Source organism: Equus asinus, chromosome 4 (genome assembly GCF_041296235.1).
Source record: "Equus asinus isolate D_3611 breed Donkey chromosome 4, EquAss-T2T_v2, whole genome shotgun sequence".
NCBI classification, from domain to species: Eukaryota; Metazoa; Chordata; class Mammalia; order Perissodactyla; family Equidae; genus Equus; species Equus asinus.
The window spans coordinates 64,945,758-64,970,569 of NC_091793.1; the positions used below are offsets into that span (position 1 = coordinate 64,945,758).

A 24,812-nucleotide genomic window follows, 5' to 3' on the forward strand; every position below is an offset into this window, starting at 1 on the left:
TACCAGAGCTGTGGGCCAAGCCCATTACTTTACTTCCTTTCTTCCCTGAGACCATAAGATTTGGTAATTTTCCCATTACTGAGATGCAAATTGTTATTTTAGTTATCTTTGTCCCTGAGAAGGGACACTCCCAGCTTTTATTCAAGACATTGTCTCAAGGGTGGCTTGTGTACTTGCAGTGGCTGGCCTGCAGCCCCAGGCACCATCTCAAAGGGAACTTGCTTAAAGGACCTGTCAGGAGGAACCTCTTATGATTTTGGAAGATTTGTGCTTCTGTGAAAACTTCCTTGGTTTTCCCAAAGTGAGTAGCACTAAGAGTCTTAAGTGTGTAAGACGCCCAGTGGAGTCTAGCAAGTAAGGGAAGCTAGGAGGGCTGGCTGATTCCCATGCACAGCCAGGGCAGCTTACTCTGAGGGAAAAGAGGGAGCAGTGGGGCAGGCAACCACTGAGAGGGCAGGAAGCAGGCCTGGGTCTCTATATCCTCTGAGGAAGGGGCAGAGATGTGTCTGGGAGAGAAGAGACTCTTAGGCCAGATCCAAGGCTGCCCTCATGTACTTTCTAGACAGGAGCACAGGTAAGAAAAACTACAGCCAGACTGTTCTCCCCGCCGAACCCCCATGACACCCCACCGCCACCCCTAAGTGGTAAGTTTCTTGAAGGCAAAGACTAACTTGCTCTTACATCAGGTTTACATTGGTTAACACGTTAAAAATAAAATACAAGATTCAGAAACCACCTGCTTTTCTAACCCCTGCCCCTCTCCAATAAATGTTAAATATAAGTTCAAGAAATAATTAATTAAGCAAAGCCTTTTACGACAGTTTTCCCTTCCGTTAGAGACACCGTCTGGTAAATCAAGAAAAACGTACCATTTATCCACTAAACTAAACACAATCCCTTATCATACAATTAACCAAAACACAATCGTATGTAATACAATTATACTGACTACAATTACACAAAAGTAATGATGCAGTATAGATGGCAATGACTTTCATGTAATCCAAAATAATGAGAGCGTCCTTGATTAGAAATTAACTTATCATAAGAGATCCCTATTGATAAATGTTCCCTCTATTGCTATACACTTTGCAAAAGGTCCTGCTGGCTGGTGAAGTCAGACACTTCCCTCTCACCATCAATAAAGACTGTAGGGGTGGCTGCTCTTCCATGTGGTATCTTTTATTCTGAGGTTTCTAAACTAGCTCATTCTAAAAAAGCACATATTTTCCAGCTGGTTAAATAGAAAAAAATGAAGCAGAAGAGCCAGGAAGTCTGTATGATTTGTTGACGATCTCATGTGTGGTGGTATTAACAGAGAAACATGCGCATAAAGCTTCACCAAATTATATCGGTCATTCAAAGCATTAGAGGAAACTATGATCTGCAGAGCTGATTTCTGTGCCGCTCGGGAAAGGCACCTGCTACCTCTCATCATTGCTCCCCTGGACTGGAGCAGCCACTTCTCTAGCTCTGGGCTGGTTCTCTTTCAACCCATCCTTGTCACTTTTTCCTGAGTACTCTTTCTACTAAGAATATCAGACTTCTTTCCTTCCTGATTCTCACCTAGAACATGAATCCAAATTCCACAGGCACAGTTCTTCGTAACTGGTACTGGCCCACAGCTGTAGCATATTCACATCATGTGCTCTACCACAATGACCTATCATCCCCGCTGAGCTATATTTTATTGAATCTAAGACACCATTAATTAGAAGACACACCATTATTCTATATGCCACTAAGAAAAATAAATGTTGCCAACTAAACTATTACACAACATCAACTGTAAAATGTACCCCAATATTAGAGATTTTAAAATGAAAGTAGGTGTTTTGTGTTGATGACATCCTTACAAGCCACGATCCCTCCAATTCCATGCCCTCTCACATGCTACATCCTGCCAACTCATTGAACACCAGCACCCCCACTCGTCAGCCAAGTCAGCACGTCCTTTAAGATTCGGCTTATCACCACTTCCTCAAAACCTCCTTGACCTCATTCTCCAGAGGCCAGACCAAGTTGCTGCTGTCATCTGTCCACAAATAAGGATGCACTTCTTGGTCATTTATCACACTTTATTGTAGTGACTAATTTATTCCCTGATGAAACACATGCAGAGACGCTATATCATCAACACGCAGGCAAGCACTTAAAACACACTATTCACCCAATTAATAAATGATATTTTGACCAGGATAAGTAGAATTGGAAGAAAAAGGAGGCAAGAGAAGAAACATGGGAAACATGATAAACCTTGCTGGAAATTCAGAATGGATCCTCTTTAATTTTCTGCAGCAGTCTTTTGAATCTAGAAACTTCAAATATAAGAGCCACCGCCAAGGAGAAACGAAGAGAGAAACTGAGCTTTTGCTAGATTTGTAGGCTGCAAAGTAAAAGTGCTGATTCTCTCTGTCCAGCATCTGGTCTCTTTTGGGCCAAAGATGCAGTGGGTTGGGGCAGTGACACAAAGATCAGCCACCGCCAGGAGCTGCTGTGTACTACTGGGCACTGCCATTGCCTCTGGTATGGGATTCCCAGAGGGCCTGTAGCTCATCTGCCTGTGTTAGAAAGGACTCTCCCTGCAGTGAAGAATGAAATGGTTTAGGAGAGAAGTAATTCCTCCTTCTTTTTGCTTTACTCTTAACTTCAAAGTAATCAAATGTTGTTTATGCATAAAATTTTAATCCTTTCACAAATTTGTATTTTGATTTAATTTGCATATCCCATTTACTGCAAGTCAACATGAAGAGAGACTCGACTAATTTAAACCATTTTTCTCTGGGCTTGAAATCCTTTCAGAAATATTTTCCATTAGGCAACTCAATTATGTCTAATATGGCTAATGTCAGTGGATTAGAATTTTGCTTAAAGAAACTCATATTTAGAACAGTGAGAATGTGAAAGGGGGTGGGAGAACAGAGGAGAAGAGACAATAATTACCTGTCTTTGATGCTACACAGATCAATGTGTAAATCACTAAAATTCCCCAGAGAACCTTGCTGAACTGAAATGAGGTCCTTGGGCTGGTTATCAATAAAGATGAGCCTCATGCAGCCTTGGAAAGCCTTAATGGGATTTAAACATTGGGAATCGGTGAGATTGTCGGGGCACCCTGTGGGACAGAGAAAAAAAAATGAAGAAGAATGCTGAAATGATCAGTCATTGCTTTGGCGACCTATTGATGGAAAACCTTGAGGTCTAATTATTTTGGTGATTTTTCATTCACAGCAGTGCGCGCATTTTTGTTGTAAATCCTAGCATTCTCGGAGAGGGGACAGAATTGGTACAAAATGGGGCATACTCAATCACAGTATAGAACACAAAACAAAATGTGTTAAAAGTAACACCAATACTATAGCATTTATCTCGTTGTTACTTCTTTTTTCCCATTGGTAAGCTATTTGTCCTTCTTGTACATGGTATACTTTACTCATGCCAAGGAAGCAACATGTTATAACTACTTAGGAATTTCTGTTCTGTCTTGAAACACTTCTAAATGCACAATTCAATTCTGAATTACACTTTCAAAGGAAATTATGCTCTAGGTAGCATAGTAATTGTCTGGTTAATTGTCTAGCAGAGTAATTGTCTGGTTAATTGTTAGCATTATCAGGCTTAGTTCCTGAGAAAGGTACACATAGGAGCGTAAGTGGAATTTTGAAGTGATCTGCAAAGCAAGTCCAAACGTGAAAGGAACTAAGGATTTAAACACACTCTGTTATAGAGCCGTAACAGCATACATGAAAGCTTAACACTATACCTTCGTAAAGGGTGTTCTTTTAAAAAAATTCATCGCACTGATTTAGCAGAGCTTGAAAATAGGGCATATCTACTCCTCATTAAGACAGGTAGAGAGCTACGTAGCTATAGGAGTTTGTGCTCTTTGTAAACTCCACCCCGATGGTTTTAATAGGTTCAGAGCATATGGGAATGCAAGCCTGAAAAAGTGGCAATCACCCATAAATAATTGGGAATTATTTCAGCCATCTCTAACAGACAGTCACTGTTGGGCTGAAGCCCAGCAGCTGGTTAACAGCTCACAGACACCCTATAAAATGAAGAGAGATGCTACAACTTCTAATTGAAGCTGTAGAGAGAATTTATGTAAGTTGACTATTATTACTCAAACTCATTTTTCACCTTCCTTAAGTTTACAGTCTACGTGTGCGGCATTTGTTTAAACACTGTTCAAATCACAGATAAATCTCCACTTCCTAATCCCAGGGCCCCTGAAGATCCACATTTAACTTCAACTGGGGGAGGGGAGCCATTTTGCCTTGGAGGCATTTCAGATGCTTACTTACCATAATTAATTCAACATCATTTCCCCAGAAATAAACGCTACTGCTTTTCTCCCTCTGTTGATGAAACATGCATATGATGCACAATTACACAGTCTGTGAAAGATGGCTGTAGGGCCCCAAGTCCCTTCCTCTGTAGCCTTTGTGCTACATTTGCTAGCATCCCTCTGCTGTCACTCATGGGTCATGGAGGACACAGATTTGGGATTTAATCCTAGTTCTACTACTCACACAAATTATTTCATCTCAGCAAACACTCATCTTATTATCTGTGAAATGGGACGAATATTACCTACTTCACAAAGTTACTGCATGAATTACATGAGGTAAGACACATAAAACATTTACAGAAAATGGAAATGTTTCCTTTTTACAGGAATTTGTTATTCTTGCACATGTGGAGAGTTGGAGTGAAGGACAGAGGCCCTTCCTGAGGCCTTAAAATCAAACCATAGAGATATTGCTCCACACTGCTTCCCTCCTAGGACACCTCAATATGTATGCTGCATCTGTGCAAAGTCCTTTTTCGTATATCAAAGCTTAACCACATGTCATTGGTATGAGAGAAGTGATTTGTAAATTCTATTTAAGAGATTGTATCTTATCACTTTATACAATACTCCTCTTCAGTTTTCTTATGGAAAAAAATTGGAAACTGTAAGCAGGGCCAGCCCATGCCCATATTCACAAAAGCTGAAGCCCATCTGTTCACTCCCTACAATGTAGGAAGCACTGTGCTGTACATTTAAACCTTGACCTCTCTGAATTCTCTTCCTTTCTGCATGTCCTTGATAAGGAATTTCAGGGACCATAAGTGTCAGATAGCTCAAGGTCAGACAGCTATTGAGATTTATTAATCTTTAGAAGTCATTTCTATAATACAAACAGCTGAAGAACAAATTAGATACTAATAGTTTTAATGAAAAAATATCTTGAAAAACTAAATAAAAATATGCATGCATATATAAAAATGAAGCAGATGCTTAATCATATGTTTTTCATCCTTACCAGTTTTCCCTTGTGTTTTTGTCATTGGAAAGATTTCCAAGATTCACCTAACACTGGAGAGGGCAGGATCTGTACTGGCTGCTCCTTATGGAGCCTCAAGATCATGGGCCTTAGTGGTCTTCCCCATTTTTAGCTGTCCCACTTCATGCGCATGGCCTCCAGGGATGTAGAAAGGGATGGATAGAGCATTAAGAAATCAACAGAAGACTGAGTATGCTGGCTATGCCTTCCCACCTGGATGTTTTCTTCTGCAGGGACTGCTGACTGCTGGTACACTTTCTCCAAGTTTTCAGCTGAGTTTCTCCTTCCGAATGTGATCACAGAGCTTGGCATGGCTACAAAAATTCTCCTTTGGACGTGTTATTTAACACCAACTGTCATAGCTAAAGTTCTTTTTTTCCTCAGCACTGACCCAGATAATTTATATTTGCACAGCTGTGAGAGAGTTTGCTTGTCATTATTTTTGGCTTGGGAGTGGGTGCCTGTGTATGTGTGTGTGTGTGAGTGTGTGTGTGTGTGTGTGTGTTGGGAGAACGGTCTAATTGACAAAGAAGGAATGTCACAGTGAAATAATTGTCCGCTGCATTCTCCCTCCCTCCTTTATTTTCAATCTCAAAAGCTGGGGAATTTACCTCCAAAGTAGTAGCTATTTCCAGAATAAATCTGCACCCTGCTGGTGTCCTGAGTTGGGAATGCTGCCTCGTTATCCAGAGTGAGAGTGATGCGGTTCCTTCTGGCGGTGATGCTAACTGAATGCCACAAACCATCATGCAAGTTGCCGCCTGCAAAGGAAACAGGAAAGTTAAGCTGAGGGATGATTGACTTGGAGAGGTTTGGAGAGAGCGGAGCTCCTCCTCCTCACCTGCTATCGCTCACGTGCATTCTCACAGAGGTCCCCCCCTCTTCATTTTGCTTAAGCTAAAGTCCTAGCTCCCTCACAAGAATCATCTTTCTTCCTCTTTTCACCCCTGAATTTTCTTCCTCTATTTTTTGGATGTGGCTGAACAAATTCTAACACGTTTTGTTTAAAAACAAAAGGGCAAAACACAAATTTGTATGTATACTACAATCAAAGGTAATTAGCATATTAATTGACCTACTGATATGTAAATGCAGAATGAAAAGTTAGGGGAAAAAATCTCAAAATGTTCCCAGTGATTTTCTCTCTGAGTGGTGAGGTTGCAGGCAATTTTAGTTTTCTCAGATTTTTCTACAAATGCTTATATTTCTTTTTTAGTAAAAAATAAACTATTTTATGAAAAACTAGAGAGACCTACAACTAAAATATGCAGCTATGTACTGGAGGGCTTTAGAGAAAATAAGAAAAAAATAAATAAAATAAACTATTTTTAAAGGCAAAAGTAGATGAGGAAAGCTAGATTCCAGTGACGTGCCAGGCAGAGGCAGGCTGCTGTTAGAGAGAGGTAACATACTAGCTCAATACCAGTCTTTTTCCTTAATTAACTATGTGATATTGGCTGAGTTACCCACCTTCACGGTGCTCTGCTTTCATCATCTGTGACTATCATCATTCCTACTCTGTATCGTTGCTCACGGGGTCAAACAAGATCCGGCAGGAAAGCTCTGAGGGCAGCAGGGAGCAGAATGGGTGTTTAGGAGGAGTTAATGCCTCTCTTGTTCTTTTGCTTGGATTTCTTTGGTGCACACTATGCTGCTGACCTGCCCTATTGAGGAAGCTGGATTGGGAATTAGTCATGAGTGTTTCAACAATTTCCTTCAAAAAGTTTATCATCTATTAAGTCTCTGTTGGTACAAAGTGCTTGCGGATGTCATTAACCAGTCCAGTCACAAAGATTTGTCTTTGATGAGAGCACAGAGCCACACACTTCTTCACTCATAGACTGCTGTGTGTTGAGTTGTGTTCCTCCTCTCATTGCCTAAGTTCCTTCCTCTGCACAATGGGGACAACGATGGTACTTGTAAGCTATTGTGAGAATTATACCAGTTAATAAAGTAGTGTATGTAGAACAGTTCATGCCACATCCTATGTAGAACACAATGTTAGCTAAAACAAATAGACAGAACAGCAACTACAAAATGGTCCCCTGCATTTGGGAGTAAGGCTATTAACATCACATGGTCTTTATCCTGGGGTAGTCCATAGCTGAGTGAAAGAAACATATGCAAAGAAGATTAAAATACTATCCTTTGAGCATTTCAGTATAATGGGATAGACAGAGGAGCAATAGCACTTGCAATTCCATGTGAACAGTAATACACAAGCAGAGAAGAAAGAAGGTTTAACTAACTCCATGTGAAGATCCCTAAAGGGCTTCACAGAAGAGGCAATGATAGTTTGGGGAAGATTCAGAAAATGAGCAAGAGTTTGCCACTTATGGAGAAAAAGTTCCAAGAGACAGAGAACCTGTTGGAAGAAGCAAAGGTCTGGAATGTGAAGTAGGACAGAACAATAGGAAGGCAGGTGGGAAGAGGATCAGTCACCCAAGGGCCTCAAATGGCAGACTAAGGAAGGGATTTCAACAATGTCCTTTGACAAATGATTCAGACGGCATATTACCCAAGTCAATTCTATCAGAATCTCTGGAGAGGAAGCTCTAGGCATATGCATTTTAAAAAAGCTTCCTGGTGATTTTAACATGCAGCCAGGAATGAAAATCACCCCTTTGGAATACAGGAATCCATGAGGGGTCTTTAGCATGGGAATGACCTGGCTGGAGGTGCATATTCAAAGAACCTGGCAGCAGACTATAGTAGCTGAGAGCAGTGAGGCTGGAAGCGGAATTGGTAGGGCCTATTGCTTGCACGGTCCCCAGAAGATAGAATGATAAGGGTCTCAGCCAACGTAGTAACAAATAAAAATGGCAAGCAATAGGATATATTGGAGAATATGAGGAAGCCATTTGATGTAAACCTAATTCGGTCTGAACTTATCTTTCCAAAAGGGCCTGACAGAGGCTGTTAAGTGTGCATTCTATATTTGCTTTAGATATTCCCTATGGCAAGAACAAAGGCCCTTGAGATAAAGGTGCAACTTCCCTCCCTCTCCCAATGTTGGCATCCCTTAAGGATTAAGCATCTTTCCTTAGGCTAGGAACTGATTGCTGCACTCACCTGTGACCACCCAGCTTGAGACAATAGGCTTGCCTCCTGCTACGCCCTCTGAGATAGCAGACCCACTACCTGCTGTGTCCATCAAGCGCTGTGCCGACAGGACAATCTTGTGACTATTGTGGGAGGGACATTTCAATCATATGTGAAACGTCCTGTATGGGGGTATATAACCACTCTGTATACCTCACTTCTTTGGTGCCCTTTCTTCCTTCGGGAAGAAAAGCCCCAGGCCATGGTCCTCAGACTTCAGCTCAGAATAAACTCACTCAAATTTTCATTTATAGGTTGGTTATGGATTATTTTCATCGACAGTAGCAGCAGTGAAAATGGAGGGTAAGGGATGGATTAAGAGCTTTTTCTGAAGGTAAGAAATCAGACTTGGTAGAGCCTACTGGAGCAGTCCCTAAGAAAGCAGCTGGGAAGAAACCATTGAAAATCAGAGCCAAGGTCTGCGGGACTTCTCAGAACAGCTCCTGAAGAGCTCTGCCCCTGAGCCCTTGGATGGGTGCAGAAGCTGCCCAGGGAGAAGCAGCCCAGGGAGAAGCACAGCACCCCACTGGGGGCGCAGCCGCACTGCACAGAGGCAGCCATGCTCCATCTGCTCAGAACAGCCCAGGTGTAAGGAAGCCTCCTGCATCAGCCAGCTCCCTCACAGTGAGTCTTTGCTGCCGCCCTGAACATCTGCTCAGGATAGAGAGGAGAACCCAGAGGCTACTCAGCCTGGCGGCCCTACTTTCTCCCAGAGTCCAGGGTTTGGGTCCCCTACTGCTGCTGAAGTAGAGGCTATGTTAGGTGTTTCCTGGTGAAATATTTGACTTCTGTCAGAGGCATTTGGGGGGCATAGCCAGCTATATGGGTCTTTACTCCTTTAACTTTCATTTGCCTACTAAATTAAATACACCTGCATAAAGTATGAGACTGCATTTGCAGATATGCTATAGACTGTGTGGACTGGAAGGGAGTCAGTAAGCTAGTTCAACAGAGTGTAAATAACCCCTAAGGGCCCCGTGCCCTCCTCTGCATCAGAGATCCAGTAGGGAAGAAAGTACACATGGAGGCCACAAGGAGGGTCCCATCTGAATAGAGATGCATCATCTAGTCATTTTAAAGTGAAATTGGCCAGAAAGAAAAGGTCTGCTCAGTATGAGGCGGCCAGGCTGGAGCACCAGCTTGTGTTTCCTGATAAGGGTCTCATCTCCTCCTCACATCATTATCCATGTTTCTATCTTTAAAATAAACACTTAACTGAGTTTTGTTTGTTGTCTTTTTCTTTTCTTTCTTCCTTTTAGGTCAGCTTTTCCTTTTTATTTGATCTCTTCTGGTTTTTCCTACATGGTCCCTAGTCCCCACAGGGGGAGGTTGTGTGAAATCTCAGCTCTGTAGAGGAGAATTATTAGAACTTCAGTTCTTGACACTGACCACACAAAGGGATCACCTGGGAGCTTTTGAAAAGACAGGTCCCTGGGCCCCAGACCAGGTTAATTAAGGCATATTTCCAGGGGTGGCTGCAGGCCTTGGAAGTTTCAAAGATCCCTAGAGATTCAATTTCACAGCCTGGGTGGAGATACTTCCATCAGAGGTTTCAGGAGAAGAAGGAAAGAAGGGAGGAAAAACAACTAGCTTAGAGGAGCTGATCTGAGAATAGATTCCAAGGGAAGGAAAGTGGCACATTCTCCTAAAAACCTTGGCTTTCTACCTGAGCACTCCTGTCTACACCATTCTGTTAATGGACCTCACATAACACTGCTACAGGTTCTTCAAGGTTTACTTTGTAAAAACGCTCTTTTAAAGGGATAAGTTTAAGTGTTATTAGTTATTCGCAAATTAGGGAAAATCAATTCTATCATGTTGCTTTCCTCCCAAAAGTTCCCTGAGATAAATAGCTCTGATAACATAGCAGTTTTCATTTGGAAGAACTAAAAGCTATCCATTTGAGGCCATGAACATCTTGATAGGAAAAAACCTGGAGGGTAGAAAAACAGGGTATTTAGGGCCACTTTGAGGTGCTAGGCATTCATATGCCTTATAAGCCAAGGCTTAAAAGTTGGGATTTGGGTTCTGGAAAGATTGTTGGATGCTAACAATCATAAAATTTCTGAACTTTAAAGTGACGTCAATTAATATCTGCCATCTCCTAGACTGGCAAGGAATAAAAGCCAATTATACTCACTGTTAGTGGATACAGAGGGAAGCAGGTAATTTCATACATTGCTGATGGCAGCATAAGTTTGTACACTCTTTCCGGAAGGCAATATACCAATAAGCATCAAAAACCCTAAAGATGTTGGAGGAAGGAGGCGGAGCAAAATGGTGGGGTGAGATGACCCAGGACTCTCTCCCCTCCAAACTACAACCAAAGAATTGGAAAAACGGAATTTCAACCAATAACCCTAATGCCAGACCATCAGAAAACTACAGCAACAAGACGATGGAGAATGGAGAGGCTGCAGCTGGCCTTTGAGGAGCTGGAACAGGGTAAGAGAGAACTTTGCTCCCTCCCCTAGAGACTAGGATTGCTGCCACAGGTGAGGGAAGGAGCGGGGGAGGGGCCACATGACCGGGGTATCATCCAGGACTCCTGCTGCTGGTGCAGTGGAAATCTGCTGACCTGGGAAAGCTTCGGTGTGCGGGGACACCATCAAGCCAGGGCCCCAGGAGACCAGAGAATGAGAGCTGACCGGAATCCAGATTGGCACACTAGAGAAAGTACCCCTCCTCTTCCAACCCGCACTGGGTGTCACCATCTTGCCTGAAGGCAGAGGGCTCAGAACGCGTGGCTTTCGACCCCCATCTAGTGGCGACAGGCTATAACTGCAACCGGATACTACCATCGTGCAAAAACCTCTCCTCTACCATTAAGCAGTTATAAAAGCCCCAGACCAGAAGGAAAACAATAAAAACACAGAATTAAGTCCTGAGGACTTGGAAATAGCTAAACTAAGTGAAAATGAGTTCAGAGTAGCCATCATCAAAAAACTCACTGAGGTAGAGGGAAAGATAGAGAAACAAGTCAACGAGTTCTGGAGTTACTTCACAAAAGAGATTGAAACTATGAAGAAGAATCAATCAGAAATACTAGAGATGAAAAATAAAATGGACCAGATAAAATAGAATACAGATTCCTTGAATGCCCATGTAGACACCATAGAGGAGAAAATTAGCATAATGGAAGATAGACAGGCTGAATGGCTCCAGACAGAGGAAGAAAGAGACCTAAGGATTAAAAGGAATGAGGAAAATATCAGGGAAATAGTGGATTCAATGAGGAGAACGAATTTAAGAATCATCAGAATTCCTGAGAACGTGAAAAAGGAAAATGGAGCAGAAAGTGTGCTTAATGAAATTATAGAAGAGAACTTCCAAAATCTAGGGATTGAGGGAGAAATGTGTGTGGAGGAAGCTTTCAGATCTCCTAGATTTGTCAATGTAAAAAGACCTACTGCAAGGCATATAGTAGCAAAAATGACAAAAAATAAAAGACAAAGAAAGAACACTCAGGGCAGCAAGACAGAAGAAAATAACCTACGAAAGAACTCCTATCAGACTTTCAGTGGATTTCTCTCCAGAAACCTTACAAGCTAGGAGAAAATGGAGTGACATATTCAAAATTTTAAAAGATAAAAATCTTCAGCCAAAAACACTCTATCCAGCAAAAATATCCTTGAGATATGAAGGAGAAATTAAATCTTTTCCAGACAAACAAAAGTTAAGGGTATTTATAACAAAAAGTCCTCCACTACAAGAAATCCTCAAGAAGGCTCTCATATCTGAAAAAAGAACAAAATGGAGAAAGAGGTCACAAACCACAGAGTAGGGAGACAGATAGATAGAACCAGAATAGGATAGCAAATATTCAACAGTAGCATTAGGACAGAGGGAAGGAAACCACCAAAGCAAAGATGATATTATCACTCTAACTGCAAACTCATAACACAAGTTGGAATAAGAGATGAAAATAATAATTTAGGAGGGGAAGAGCAAAGAGACTCAATCAGCCTAGGCCAAGTAAGTAAGAGACCACCAGAGAATAAACTATGTTATACACGAGATTCTAAATACAAACTTCAGGGTAGTCACTAAACTGAAAAACAGAACAGAGCCACAAAACATAAATAAGGAAAAATCTAAGAAACCCAGCATAAGAAATTGCAGAAGTCAATAGGTAGGCTAAAACACACAGGCTGAGAAACAAAGGTAACACAGGAAAACGAGATAACGAGCAACACAATGACAGCATTAAGCCCACATGCATCAAAATAATCACCCTCAATGTAAACGGATTGAACTCTCCAATAAAAAAGACACAGAGTGGTGAAATGGATTAAAGAACAAGATACAACAATTTGTTGCCTCCAGGAAACACACCTCAGCCCTAAGGACAAACACAGGCTCAGAGCGAAGGGGTGGGAGACAATACTTCAAGCTAATAGCAAACAAAAGAAAGCAGGCGTTGCAATACTTATATCACACAAAACAGATTTCAAAATAAGGCAGGTAAAGAGAGACACACAGGGACAATATACAATGATCAAAGGGCCACTTCATCAAGAAGAAATAACGCTTATAAATATCTATGCACCCAACACAGGAGCACCAAAGTTCATAAAGCAACTATTAACAGACCTAAAGGAAGATGTTAAAAACAACACAATAATAGTAGGGGACCTCAACACCCCACTCACATCAAGGGACAGATCATCCAGACAGAAAATCAACAAGGAAATAGTGGAGCTGAATGAAAAGCTAAAACAATTGGACTTAATAGACATATATAGAACACTTCATCCAAAAACAACAGAATACACATTCTTCTCAAGTGCACATGGAACATTCTCAAGGATAGACCATATGTTGGGAAACAAGGCAAGCCTCTACAAATTTAAAAAAATTGAAATTATAACAAGCATCTTCTCCAATCATAATGCTATAAGGCTAGAAATTAATTACAAGAAAAAAGCTGAGAAAGGCACAAGAATGTGGAGACTAAACAATACGCTACTGAACAAGCAATGGATCATTGAAGAAATTAAAGAAGAAATTAAAGAAGAAATCAAAGAAGAAATAAAAAAATACCTGGAGACAAAGGAAAATGATAACATGCCATACCAACTCATATGGGATACAGCAAAAGTTGTATTAAGAGGAAAATTCATTGCAATACAGACACATCTTAACAAACAAGAAAAATCCCAAATAAACAATCTTAAACTACGCCTAAGCGAATTAGAGAAAGAAGAACAAACAAAGCCCAAAGTCAGCAGAAGGAGAGAAATAAGAAAAATCAGAACAGAAATAAATGCTATTGAAACGAAAAAGGCGGTAGAAAGGATCAATGAAACAAAGAGCTGGTTCTTTGAGAAGATAAATAAAATTGACAAACCCCTAGCCAGACTTACAAAGAAAAAAAGGGAGAAAGCTCAAATAAACAAAATCAGAAATGAAAGAGGAGAAATAACAACAGACTCCGCAGAAGTACAACAGATTATAAGAGAATACTACGAAAAATTATATGCCAACAAAATGGATAACCTAGAGGAAATGGATAAATTCTTGGACTCCTACAATCTCCCAAAGCTCACTCAAGAAGAAGCAGACAATTTGAACAGACCACTCACAAGGAAAGAGACTGAAACAGCAATCAAAAACATCCCAAAGAATAAAACCCCAGGACCAGATGGCTTTCCTGGGGAATTCTACCAAACTTTCAGAGAGGATTTAATACCTATCCTTTTCAAGCTATTCCAAAAAATTAGGGAGGATGGAACACTTCCTAACACATTCTACGAGGCCAACATCACGCTGACACCAAAGCCTGACAAGGACACTACAAAAAAAGAGAACTATAGGCCAATATTGCTGATGAACATAGATGCAAAAATTCTAAACAAAATTTTGGCAACCAATATTCAGCAATTCATCAAAAGGATCATACATCATGATCCAGTGGGATTCATACCAGGGACACAGGGATGTTTCAACATCCACAAATCAATCAATGTGATACACCACATGAACAAACTGAGGAATAAAAAACACGTGATCATCTCAATAGATGCAGAGAAAGGATTTGACAAGATCCAACAGCTATTTATGATAAAAACTCTGAACAAAATGGGCATCGAAGGGAACAACCTCAACATAATAAAGGCCATATATGACAAACCCACAGCCAACATCATACTCAATGGGCAAAAATTGAGCTCCATCCCCCTGAAATCAGGAATGAGACAAGGATGCCCTCTATCACCACTCTTATTTAACATAGTACTGGAGGTTCTGGCCAGAGCAATGAGGCAAGAAAAAGGAATAAAAGGAATCCAAATAGGGAGGGAAGAAGTGAAACTCTCGCTGTTTGCAGACGACATGATCTTATATACAGAAAACCCCAAAGAATCCATTGGAAAACTCTTAGAAGTAATCAACAACTACAGCAAAGTTGCAGGGTATAAAATCAATTTGCATAAATCAGTAGCATTTCTATATTCTAATAATGAACTAACAGAAAAAGAACTCAAGAACACAATACCATTCACAATCGCTACGAAAAGAATAAAATACCTCGGGGTGAATTTAACTAAAGAAGTGAAAGACCTATGCAATGAAAATTACAAGGCCTTTCTGGGAGAATTGGATGACGACATAAGGAGATGGAAAGACATTCCATGTGCATGAATCAGAAGAATAAACATAGTTAAAATGTCCATTCTACCTAAAGCAATCTACAGATTCGATGCTATCCCAATCAGAATCCCAATGACACTGTTTACAGAATTAGAACAAAGAATCCTAAAATTGATATGGGGCAACAAAACCCTGAATTGCTAAAGCAATCCTGAGAAAAAAGAACAAAAGGGGAGGCATCACAATCCCTGACTTCAAAACATACTACAAAGCTACAGTAATCAAAACAGCATGGTACTGGCACAAAAACAGGTGCACAGATCAATGGAACAGAATTGAAAGCCCAGAAATAAAACCACACATCTATGGACAGCTTATCTTCAACAAAGGAGCTGAGGGCATACAATGGAGAAAAGAAAGTCTTTTCAACAAATGGTGCTGGGAAAAGTGAAAAAAATGAAAATTGACCATTCTTTCTCACCATTCACCAAAATAGCCTCAAAATGGATCAAAGACCTAAAGGTGAGACCTGAAACTATAAGGCTTCGAGAAGGAAACGTAGGCAGTACACTCTTTGACATCAGTATTAAAAAGATTTTTTCCGACACCATGTCTTCTCAGAGAAGGGAAACAGTAGAAAGAATAAACAAACGGGACTTCATCAGACTAAAGAGCTTCTTCAAGGCAAATGAAAACAGGATTGAAACAAAAAAACAACCCAGTAACTGGGAAAAAATATTTGAAAGTCATATATCTGACAAAGGCTTAATATCCATAATATATAAAGAACTCACACAACTCAACAACAAAAAATCAAATAACCCGATCAAAAAATGGGCTGGAGACATGAACAGTCATTTCTCCAAAGAAGATATACAGATCACCAATAGGCACATGAAAAGATGTTCATCATCGCTGATCATCAGGGGAATGCAAATCAGAACTACACTAAGATATCACCTTACACCCATTAGAAGCACAAAAATATCTAGAAGTAATAGTAACAAATGTTGGAGAGCTTGTGGAGAAAAAGGAACCCTCACAAACTGCTGGTGGGAATGCAAACTGGTGCAGCCACTATGGAAAACAGTGTGGAGATTCCTCAAAAAATTAAAAATAGAACTACCATACGACCCAGCTATCCCACTACTGGGTATCTACCCAAAGAGCTTGAAGTCAGCAATTCCAAAAGTCCTATGCACCCCAATGTTTATTGCATCATTATTTACAATAGCCAAGACGTGGAAGCAATCTAAGTGCCCATGAACAGATGAATGGATAAAGAAGATGTGGTATATATACACAATGGAATACTACTCAGCCATAAAACAGAACAAAATCGTCCCATTTGCAACAACATGGATGGACCTTGAGGGAATTATGTTAAGTGAAATAAGCCAGTTAGAGAAGGACAATGTCTGTATGACTCCACTCATATGAGGAATTTAAAAATGTAGACAAAGAGAACAGATTTGTGGGTATCAGGGGAAAGGTGGGGTGGGGGGTGGGCACAAAGGGTGAAGTGGTGCACCTACAACACGACTGACAAACAATAATGTACAACTGAAATTTCACAAGATTGTAACCTATCATTAACTCAATAAAAAAAAAACCCTAAAGATGTCATACTTCATTTCCCATGAATTTTATTCTGAAGAATTAATTCTAAAATAGTAACAGAGTTGCACCCAAGGTTTATAGTGAAGAGAGTTCATAACACTATTATTTATAATAGCAAAAATTCACAACTACCAATATTTTCAATAATAATAGGTTAGCTAAATCAAATATGATATATTTAATAATATGGAATATAATGGAATCATTAAAAATCATAATGTTCAAGAATGACAGTGATATCCTATTAAGTAAAAAACTCTGACTAAATAGTATACATAGCATGGTTCCCATTTTGTTAAAATTACTACAAAGAGAGAATACTAGAATGACATCGAATAACAGAATCATATTTTTGTTTTTTCTTATACAGAGTACTAGAATTTTCATAGTTTCAAAAAGAAAGTGTCCAACTTTTATAATTATTTTTTAAAACTAACAGTTTAAACTGAGACAAAGGGTAAGAAAAGTTTTCATTCTTTCCCAATTCTTGCCCTCATTGTCTGAAGCAGCTGCTCCCAGGTCCCAGAAATCAGCCTAAGGCATTAATATAAAAGGTCCCTTACAGAGAGGGTTACATACGCTGCTCTGTGCTTGCTCAGGAACCAAACCAAGACTTAAAAGGTTTCCTCCATTAGAAAAAAAAAAAAGGCAGTTTCCATCCTTTCAAATGAACTTTTGAAACACAGCCTAACTGGAAAAGTAGCTAGTAATACACGCACCCGGGACTGAATATCTACAAAGTGCCAGACACTTTAAATATATAATTCCTAATTCTCATGGTACTCCGGGAGGCCAAGTTTTAATGTCTTCATGTTATAGATGCTAAAATAGAAAGTCAGAGAGGCTGCCTAGGGTCATATGGCGGAGCCAGAATTCAGAGAGGTGTCAGGCTCCAGGGCCGAGCTGCCCCGCTCTCCACTCCAAACCACACCTGCCCAGCTCCAGGAATTGCTTTGATGGCCAATCACCTCTGCAAAGTTCTATTTTCTGCTATTGAATTCCACTTTGCTGTTATTTATTTACATTTTTGGAACAGCTTTATTGAGACAAAATTCACAAATCATACAATTCATCTATTTAAAAGGTATGATTCAATATTTTTACTACATTCAGAGAGTTAGGCAACCATCACCAGAATTAATTTTAAAATATTTCATAACTCCAAAAATAAATACTGTAACACGTAGCTATCATCTCTCGATTTCCTCATCCCCACCTCCAGCCCTAGTCAACCGGTAATCTACTTTCTGTCCCTGTGAATTTGCCTATTCCGGACACTTCACATAAATGAAATCGTACACGATGTTCCCTTTTGAGACTGGCTTATTTTGCTTAGCACAACGTTTTCAAGGTTCATCCTACGTTGTAAATCGTACCAGTATTTTTTTTATAGCTGAATGATATTTCATTGTGTAGATATATCACATTTTGTTATCCACTCACCAGCTGCTGGACGTTTGGCTTGTTTCCACTTTGGAGAGTTATGAATGACGTTGCTACGAGCATTGTGTGCAAGTTTCTGAGGGGACCTAGGTTTTCAACTCCCTCAGTTGTATACCTCGTTGTGGAATTTCTGGGTCATATGGTAACTCCATCTTTAACATTTTGAAGGACGGTAAGAGTGTTCCCAAAGTGGCTGCACCAGTTTCTATTTTCACAAGGCAACTTCTTTTCTGACAGTACTGAGTTCGAACTTTGGTTCTGTCCTTTGGTGGATCTTATAGCTTCTAAGAAGAATTAAAGTACAATTCAACTTTTGTTTCTTAGAATGTCTAATTAGGCCTAACCCTGGAATTCTAGATAATTGTAACTATTTTGATTTTATTTTTGTAGATAAATAATATCACGGGACATCTAACATGTCTTTTTTGTGCTTTTTGTAACGGAGAACTTCACAGAAGCTTACAGTTCACATTTGATGGGACTAAGACTCAAGGTGGTTAAGTAATATTCTAAAGGCTTAAACTTTTTTTATAGGAGTAAATTTTTCCTGTAAAGCAGAGTTTCACAACTCTAGCAGTGGATATTTTGGACCAGATAATTATTTGTTGGGGGTGGGGTGTCTTTAGTGTGCCTCTTGTGTGGGATATTTAGTCACCCCCGAATCACTATATGCCAATATCATCTCCCCATTCCCAGCACCAAAAATGTTTCCAGACATTGTCCAAAGTCCCCTGGGAGGGGAGTGAGGGGATGGGAGGCTGGGATGGGCGGGAGTGGGGAAATCTCTCTTGGTTGAGAAACACTGGATTAAAGAACAATTTTGCAGTTGCAGAGCCTTGGCGTTCTCTCTCTCTCTCTCTCTTACTCTGTCTCTCTCTCTCCGCTCCTCATTCTCAATCAAATTCCTAACAGATTTTTGCATGTCAGATTTCATTTTACTTCAGTGTTTCTCTTTATAGTTTGAAGACAGAACCTGTGAAACCGAGTGGCTGTCCCAGGACCTCTAAGCATCAGCCATTACAGCCACACGAGTATGCACAGAGCTACAGCCCAGGCCTGAGCAGAGTCCCTGAATACTCTATTCCCAACCCTGGAAATAACTTACAGATTTCCTTGATGCCTTTATTTGCCCATTACCCCTTCTCAAGGCCCTGCCACTTATAATTTCTAGCAATTTAGACAGATTTCTTAATCTTTCTAAACCTGCTTTCTCATCTGTAAAATAGAGACAGAATTGCCTGGCTTGACTTTGGAAGTTCCTATGCTCTATCTTCCCTGGAAAACCCAATTCACCAATTTTTCCATATCCTGTCATACCTACTTTTACTTAATAGTTCAAAGGTAGTTTCAATTTTTGAGAGAACAAAGTGGGGAATATATAAATAATTGAATAAAACAGTCTTAAAATGTCAATCATATTGTAAAAGAGCATATTATAATTATTAGTACCATTAAGCTACAATTTAGATCCTGAGTTCTGTTTTTCTTGGATACTGCTTATCCATCAATTATCAAATTCTATTAACACCTCCTTACCTACAGAATTCTTCAAATTCTGTCTCCAACTTTTATTCTATCCTTTATCATTGCAACTGGGAATTTTTGTGATGGCTTCCCTATTTTTTCTAGCTTTGGACCTCTTTCTGGGACAGGACACCTTGCAAGATTGAAGTATCTAAAGAACAAAGTTATTATTGACCTCACAACAAAGATCCTTCCAGTGGGTCGTGGAGCCCAGAAAATGAAACTCAAACTGCTTTTCTTGACAATCTATGTCTTCTGCAATCAAGTCTCCAACTGTAGTCTCAATCCTATGCCCCAGTATTCCTTCACTAATTCCTACTCCAGTTAGGCTAGTGTATTCATTATTCTCCAAGTGAATACACTTAACTAATTGGTGCTTCCACTGCCAGCCTCTACTCCACCTGCATGTTTCCCTCCTACTTCTCCCACTATCTGAATTCATCTCCCTCTCCTCAAATGCCCCGTTCTTGTCCTAGCCCTTCCTCTCCTAAACTGGAGGGACAGGAAGCATACATTTTTTTGACTTTCTATCGCAGTTACCTGGCATAGTACAAGGCATATAAAAAGTGCTGAATGATTGAATGAACAAGTTAATAAACCAGGAAATGAATGAAGCAGGCTTTCCTTGACCAGACCACACATAGCAATTTCTCCTTCTGAATTCTTATAACATCCACTGTCTGATCTATTCATTTGCTTCTATTATTTACTGCCTTGTACTATTAATTAACGATTCATCTTTGTAAGTCTTATCTCCCCAATGAGATTACAAGTTCTTGGGGGTCAGGGTCTGAATTATGTTTTGGTATCCCCCTCAGCATCAACAGGGAAACATCCTGCCCTCTCCAAGTGCTTATTGATTGATTGAGCATCAGTCTAGCTGTAGCTCCACTGCCAAGTGTCAGCAGCAGAGCCCTCTTTGGCACTTGGGCCATAAATCACAGGTTAAAACTTTCCTTGTTGTTAAAGCCTGGCTCATGTGTCAAGGTAACCTGGATCCTTAAAACTCTTGGTCAGCATATGAGAGTAAAACATCTGGGCTTATCATCCACTAGAGCCATATAGGAAATACAACATGTTTGTGGTTGATGGTGAAGGTATTATTTCCATAGCATAGACTTGAATGTTCAGCTCAAACATCTACATGATAAAAATTAAGCTCAACTCCAGACAGAGGTTTCTCTATCACCTTCAGAATATAGCCCAAACTCTGATGTCTTTGAGCAAAATGTTGCCTCATCTTTCGTCTGTCCTCCTTTGTCCTCTGCGACTCAGGCATCCTAAGCCACCTGTGAGCCACCAAAGCCACCACTTCTAGATCTCCTCCTTTTTCTCTCCTCTGATTGTATTATCCTCTCCTTCCATCTTTGTTTGGCGAAGTTCTATTCATTCTTCAAAACCAAGCTGTGTTGCCCTGCCCCTAGGAAGTCTTCCTTTTCTCACCCATCCTGGTACCTTTCCTCTGTGCTCCCCTAGTATCCTAAGCATGTGCCCTATTGCACTATAAAGGCCTCAATATCATCCCTTCCAAGAGTGCCTATGAGCTCCTGGAGGGCGATGCCTCCAGTCTCTGGTTTGAGTGTAGTCCCAACAGAGAAGACACATCAAACGCTTCCTGAATTAAATGTAGGCAAGGTGATTATATAACAGAATTATTAAAGTAGAAATAGGAAAGGGCAAAGGAAGTGATAGCAAGTTTGACTATTAGATTATTCTGCTGTAATAATAAAAATCTAGCTCCCTCAGTTCCTCTTTTGAGTGAGCAGTGAAGAAGAAAGAGTAAATGCTTCCTTCATCATTAACTCAGACCTGAAAAAGCTGCAGATGCCCAAAAGATCACTGTTTTGGTAACCATTCCCAACCTTTGCTTGACATCTTGAAGCCGAGGCAATTGCATTTCTCAGTTTCCCATAAAATGGAATTCCTTATCACATTTCTGTCTTCTGAAACTCGAACTCTGTGCTCAGCCAGACAGCTTGTTGTGACAGTCATGGCCCCATTGCTATCTATTTATTTGCCCTCGCTAATGGGATTTTTCTTGTTAACACCATCTTAGCTAAAACACAGAGGCATTAATGACAACTTACTTGAAGCAGAGGATGAAGTTCATGAAGTCATCATGTTTATTTGAAGTGCAGATGGTGGCTAGATACAAATGACTTGTATGAAAAAGGGCAATATTGGGAGAGTGGGTCTGTTAATTGCAGGGCTGTAGCCTAAAATCATCTTGCCACAAGTATTAATCAGGGTGCACACTTTCATCCTGCATGATGCAGCTCTTCCAGCCATCTCCCCACCTCCGGGAGCTCCATTGGCCTTTATCTAATTAGTACTTCCCCTAAGTATAACTTATTCCTGGATTTGACACATTCTGCAACATATAATTGTTGTATGAATGTTAAAAATAAATATAACTCTTCTTTCACTGTTAAAACTATATCCTTCAGAAATGTTTTGGACATCAATTCTACTAGTTCATTCAATCAGACAGTTGCTCATACATGCGGCAAACAGCTATGAGGACCTGTTATAAGCAAGGTATTATACTAGGTCTTGGGCAAATAGTGATGAGCAAGGCAGACAGTGTTCTTATTCCCATGGACTCTTACATTCTAGTGATGAGAAAAGCATTGAACAAACAATTATATAGACATGTGATTACTATACATTGTCATAGGCTGAATTTTGCTCCCCTCAAAATTCATATGCTGAAGTCCTAATGCCCAGTACCTGAGAAAGTATCTGTATTTGGAGATAGGGCCTTTAAATAAGTAATTAAGGTAAAATGAGGTCAACGAGTGGGCCCATATCCAATATGACTGGCGTCCTTACCAGAGGAGGTTATTAGGACACAGATGGACACAGAAGGAAGACCATATGAAGACATAGGGAAAAAGTGGGCATCTGTAAACCAAGAGAAAGGCCCTCAGAAGAAATCAACCTTGCTGGCATCTTGATCTTGAACTTCTAGCCTCAAGAACTACCAGAAAGCAAATTTCTCTTAAGTCACCTAATCTGTGGTATTTTGTGATGGCAGTCCTAGCAAACTAATACATACATACATATATACACATCCTTAGGGCCAACGCTACAAAGGAGAAGAACTAGAAGACTGGATAAGGGGCACCTGGCCTACTTTGGGAAGGTTTTTCGAGAAAATATAAGTTGGGGTAAATTCTAAAAGATAAGTAGGAGGGTGTTTACCACAGCTCTAGGATGACATTTAATTTAAACATAGTCAATGTTAAATAATCGTCAGTTAAACATCCATTATGGCTGCTGATCAAAGTTTATGTTGCTAGGATTTCATTGTATCTTTGGCTAGAGAAAGAACAAGTTAGTCACAGAAGTCTACTAAGTATAGAAAATTAATGACTGATTAGAATGAATTGCTTAATTGGTGAATAAACATTCTTCTCTAACTTTTACTTTTGAAGGAGCTATACAAATACTAAAAAATTATAAGGTGGTAGAGCAAATATGATGAACACTATCGCTGGCACCTAGGAATTCAATGAGATGAGCTAAGATCGGCTCTTTAACAAGCCATTTGCCTCCACTGAAAACTTTTCCATGGCATCTTGTTAATTTCTAGATCTTTGCTAGTCATGTTTCCTTTTGCGCAGGAATACCATTTTGTGCCTGGTCATTGGCTTTCACCTTCTGTCTTTCCAGCTTATAATCATTTAGCCGTGCCCAGATTCCAGGTTGAGATCTCTCAATTTGAAGACTTCCTCCTCTATCTTCTGGATTCCATTTACTCTTGCTGAAGTTCATTCCTTAATCCGGAAAATGCCACAGAATTTGATGCCTCTAGTGATATCAAAGCAGTATCCTGTGCAGCTGAAAAGCTCTGGATATTCTTTAGTGAAAAACCAAAAGTAGTCTCTCTGCCCTTTGACCTTACTGGTGCTTGTTCTACTTTCTGCAGTGACATAAACATACAAAAACCCTCATCTGTGAGACAGCCTCTTGGGCATCTGAAGACCCTTATCATGTCTCTGTCTTGTTTTCTCTCCACATGAAATAGCTTCAGTACCTACAACTGTTCCTTTATTAATGTGGTTTGAAGACCCTAAATATTCTGATAACCCCCTTAGCAACACACACACACATATCACACAAAGTATTCTGGCATGATTTAAAGACAGTTACCAAAAAAACAACTTCTCAGACAAGGGTCTTTAGCTCCTAACTCTATACAGGTCACTGAGAGTCATATCCATGACCTTGCTGGGACATACAAGCATTCCATTCACAAAAATTATTGTATGAAAGAGGCCAAGTTCACCTCTTTTACTCCACAAAATGCACCACAATTTTGGGATTTGAGATACATAACTTCTGGCAGGGCGCTTGGCTTTGCATACACCCAATCAAGGCCACTTACCCCATTTTCTAAAGAAGACTATGAGGTTGACGATTTCCTTGAACATAATAGGGGAGAGATTTGACCTGCTATTTTCCTTCAAGTACTCATGTAAAGGGCTAGAAGGGACTTCAGTAATTCTAGACCAAGTCTTTCCTTAAGCAAAAGAGGACAATGAGATCTAGTAGAACAAGACATACCCACATCCTGCATCTATGCAGAACACGTCTAGACTGGAGCCCTGAACACTATAGCCTGAGTTTAGGCTCATTGCCCAGACTCGTTCCTGAGTGGGAGTTGACATTTTGAGAAGCGGTACAGTAGGAAAAAAGACTTCAAATTTTAGTGACAGAAGCCCCTAGACCTCTTTCTTCTTATTCTTATTCCTAGCATTCTCCCATCAAAAAAATAAAAATAACATTGAAATGTCAGCTCACTTTCAAAATAATTATAGTGGTGCCAGCTTTTTCTTTAGTTTATTTAATGTTTCACATAAAATCCAGAACACTCTGCCCTAATTCTCCACAGAAACAAACCAGATGGTCTCCTTTACGTTTATGCAATTTCCTGTATTCTTAGTAATAATTCAGATCGGTTTGGACAATACCAGTCTCCACTCCAAGCTTCTCTGTAAGAGTCTTTAAGACGACAGCCATTTTCTTCATTAAAAAATAGAACATGGTTTCCATTGCTCAACAAACAAGTGTGGCCTTGAGAGATAGAGTGGTCCCCATGACACATGGGATCTCGTGAGAAGTGGGGGAGAATTGAGAGCTTGAGATACATAAGGTAGACAATCTAGATGTCTGTTCATTTATTTGAGATTAGGA

General features: G+C 40.1%; 1 protein-coding gene across 2 annotated transcripts in view; it reads right to left on the reverse strand.

Annotated features, from left to right (window-relative positions):
* Window positions 1-24,812, reverse strand: part of CNTNAP5 (contactin associated protein family member 5) — a 767,582-nt gene that overhangs the window by 335,219 nt on the left and 407,551 nt on the right. For both annotated transcript variants that reach the window (XM_044769171.2, XM_070507397.1), the window contains exons 9-10: window positions 5,945-6,094; window positions 2,944-3,115 (exon numbers count right to left, since the gene is read on the reverse strand). In XM_044769171.2, the coding sequence (XP_044625106.1) occupies window positions 2,944-3,115; window positions 5,945-6,094 (322 nt within the window). The remainder of the gene's footprint in view (window positions 1-2,943; window positions 3,116-5,944; window positions 6,095-24,812) is intronic.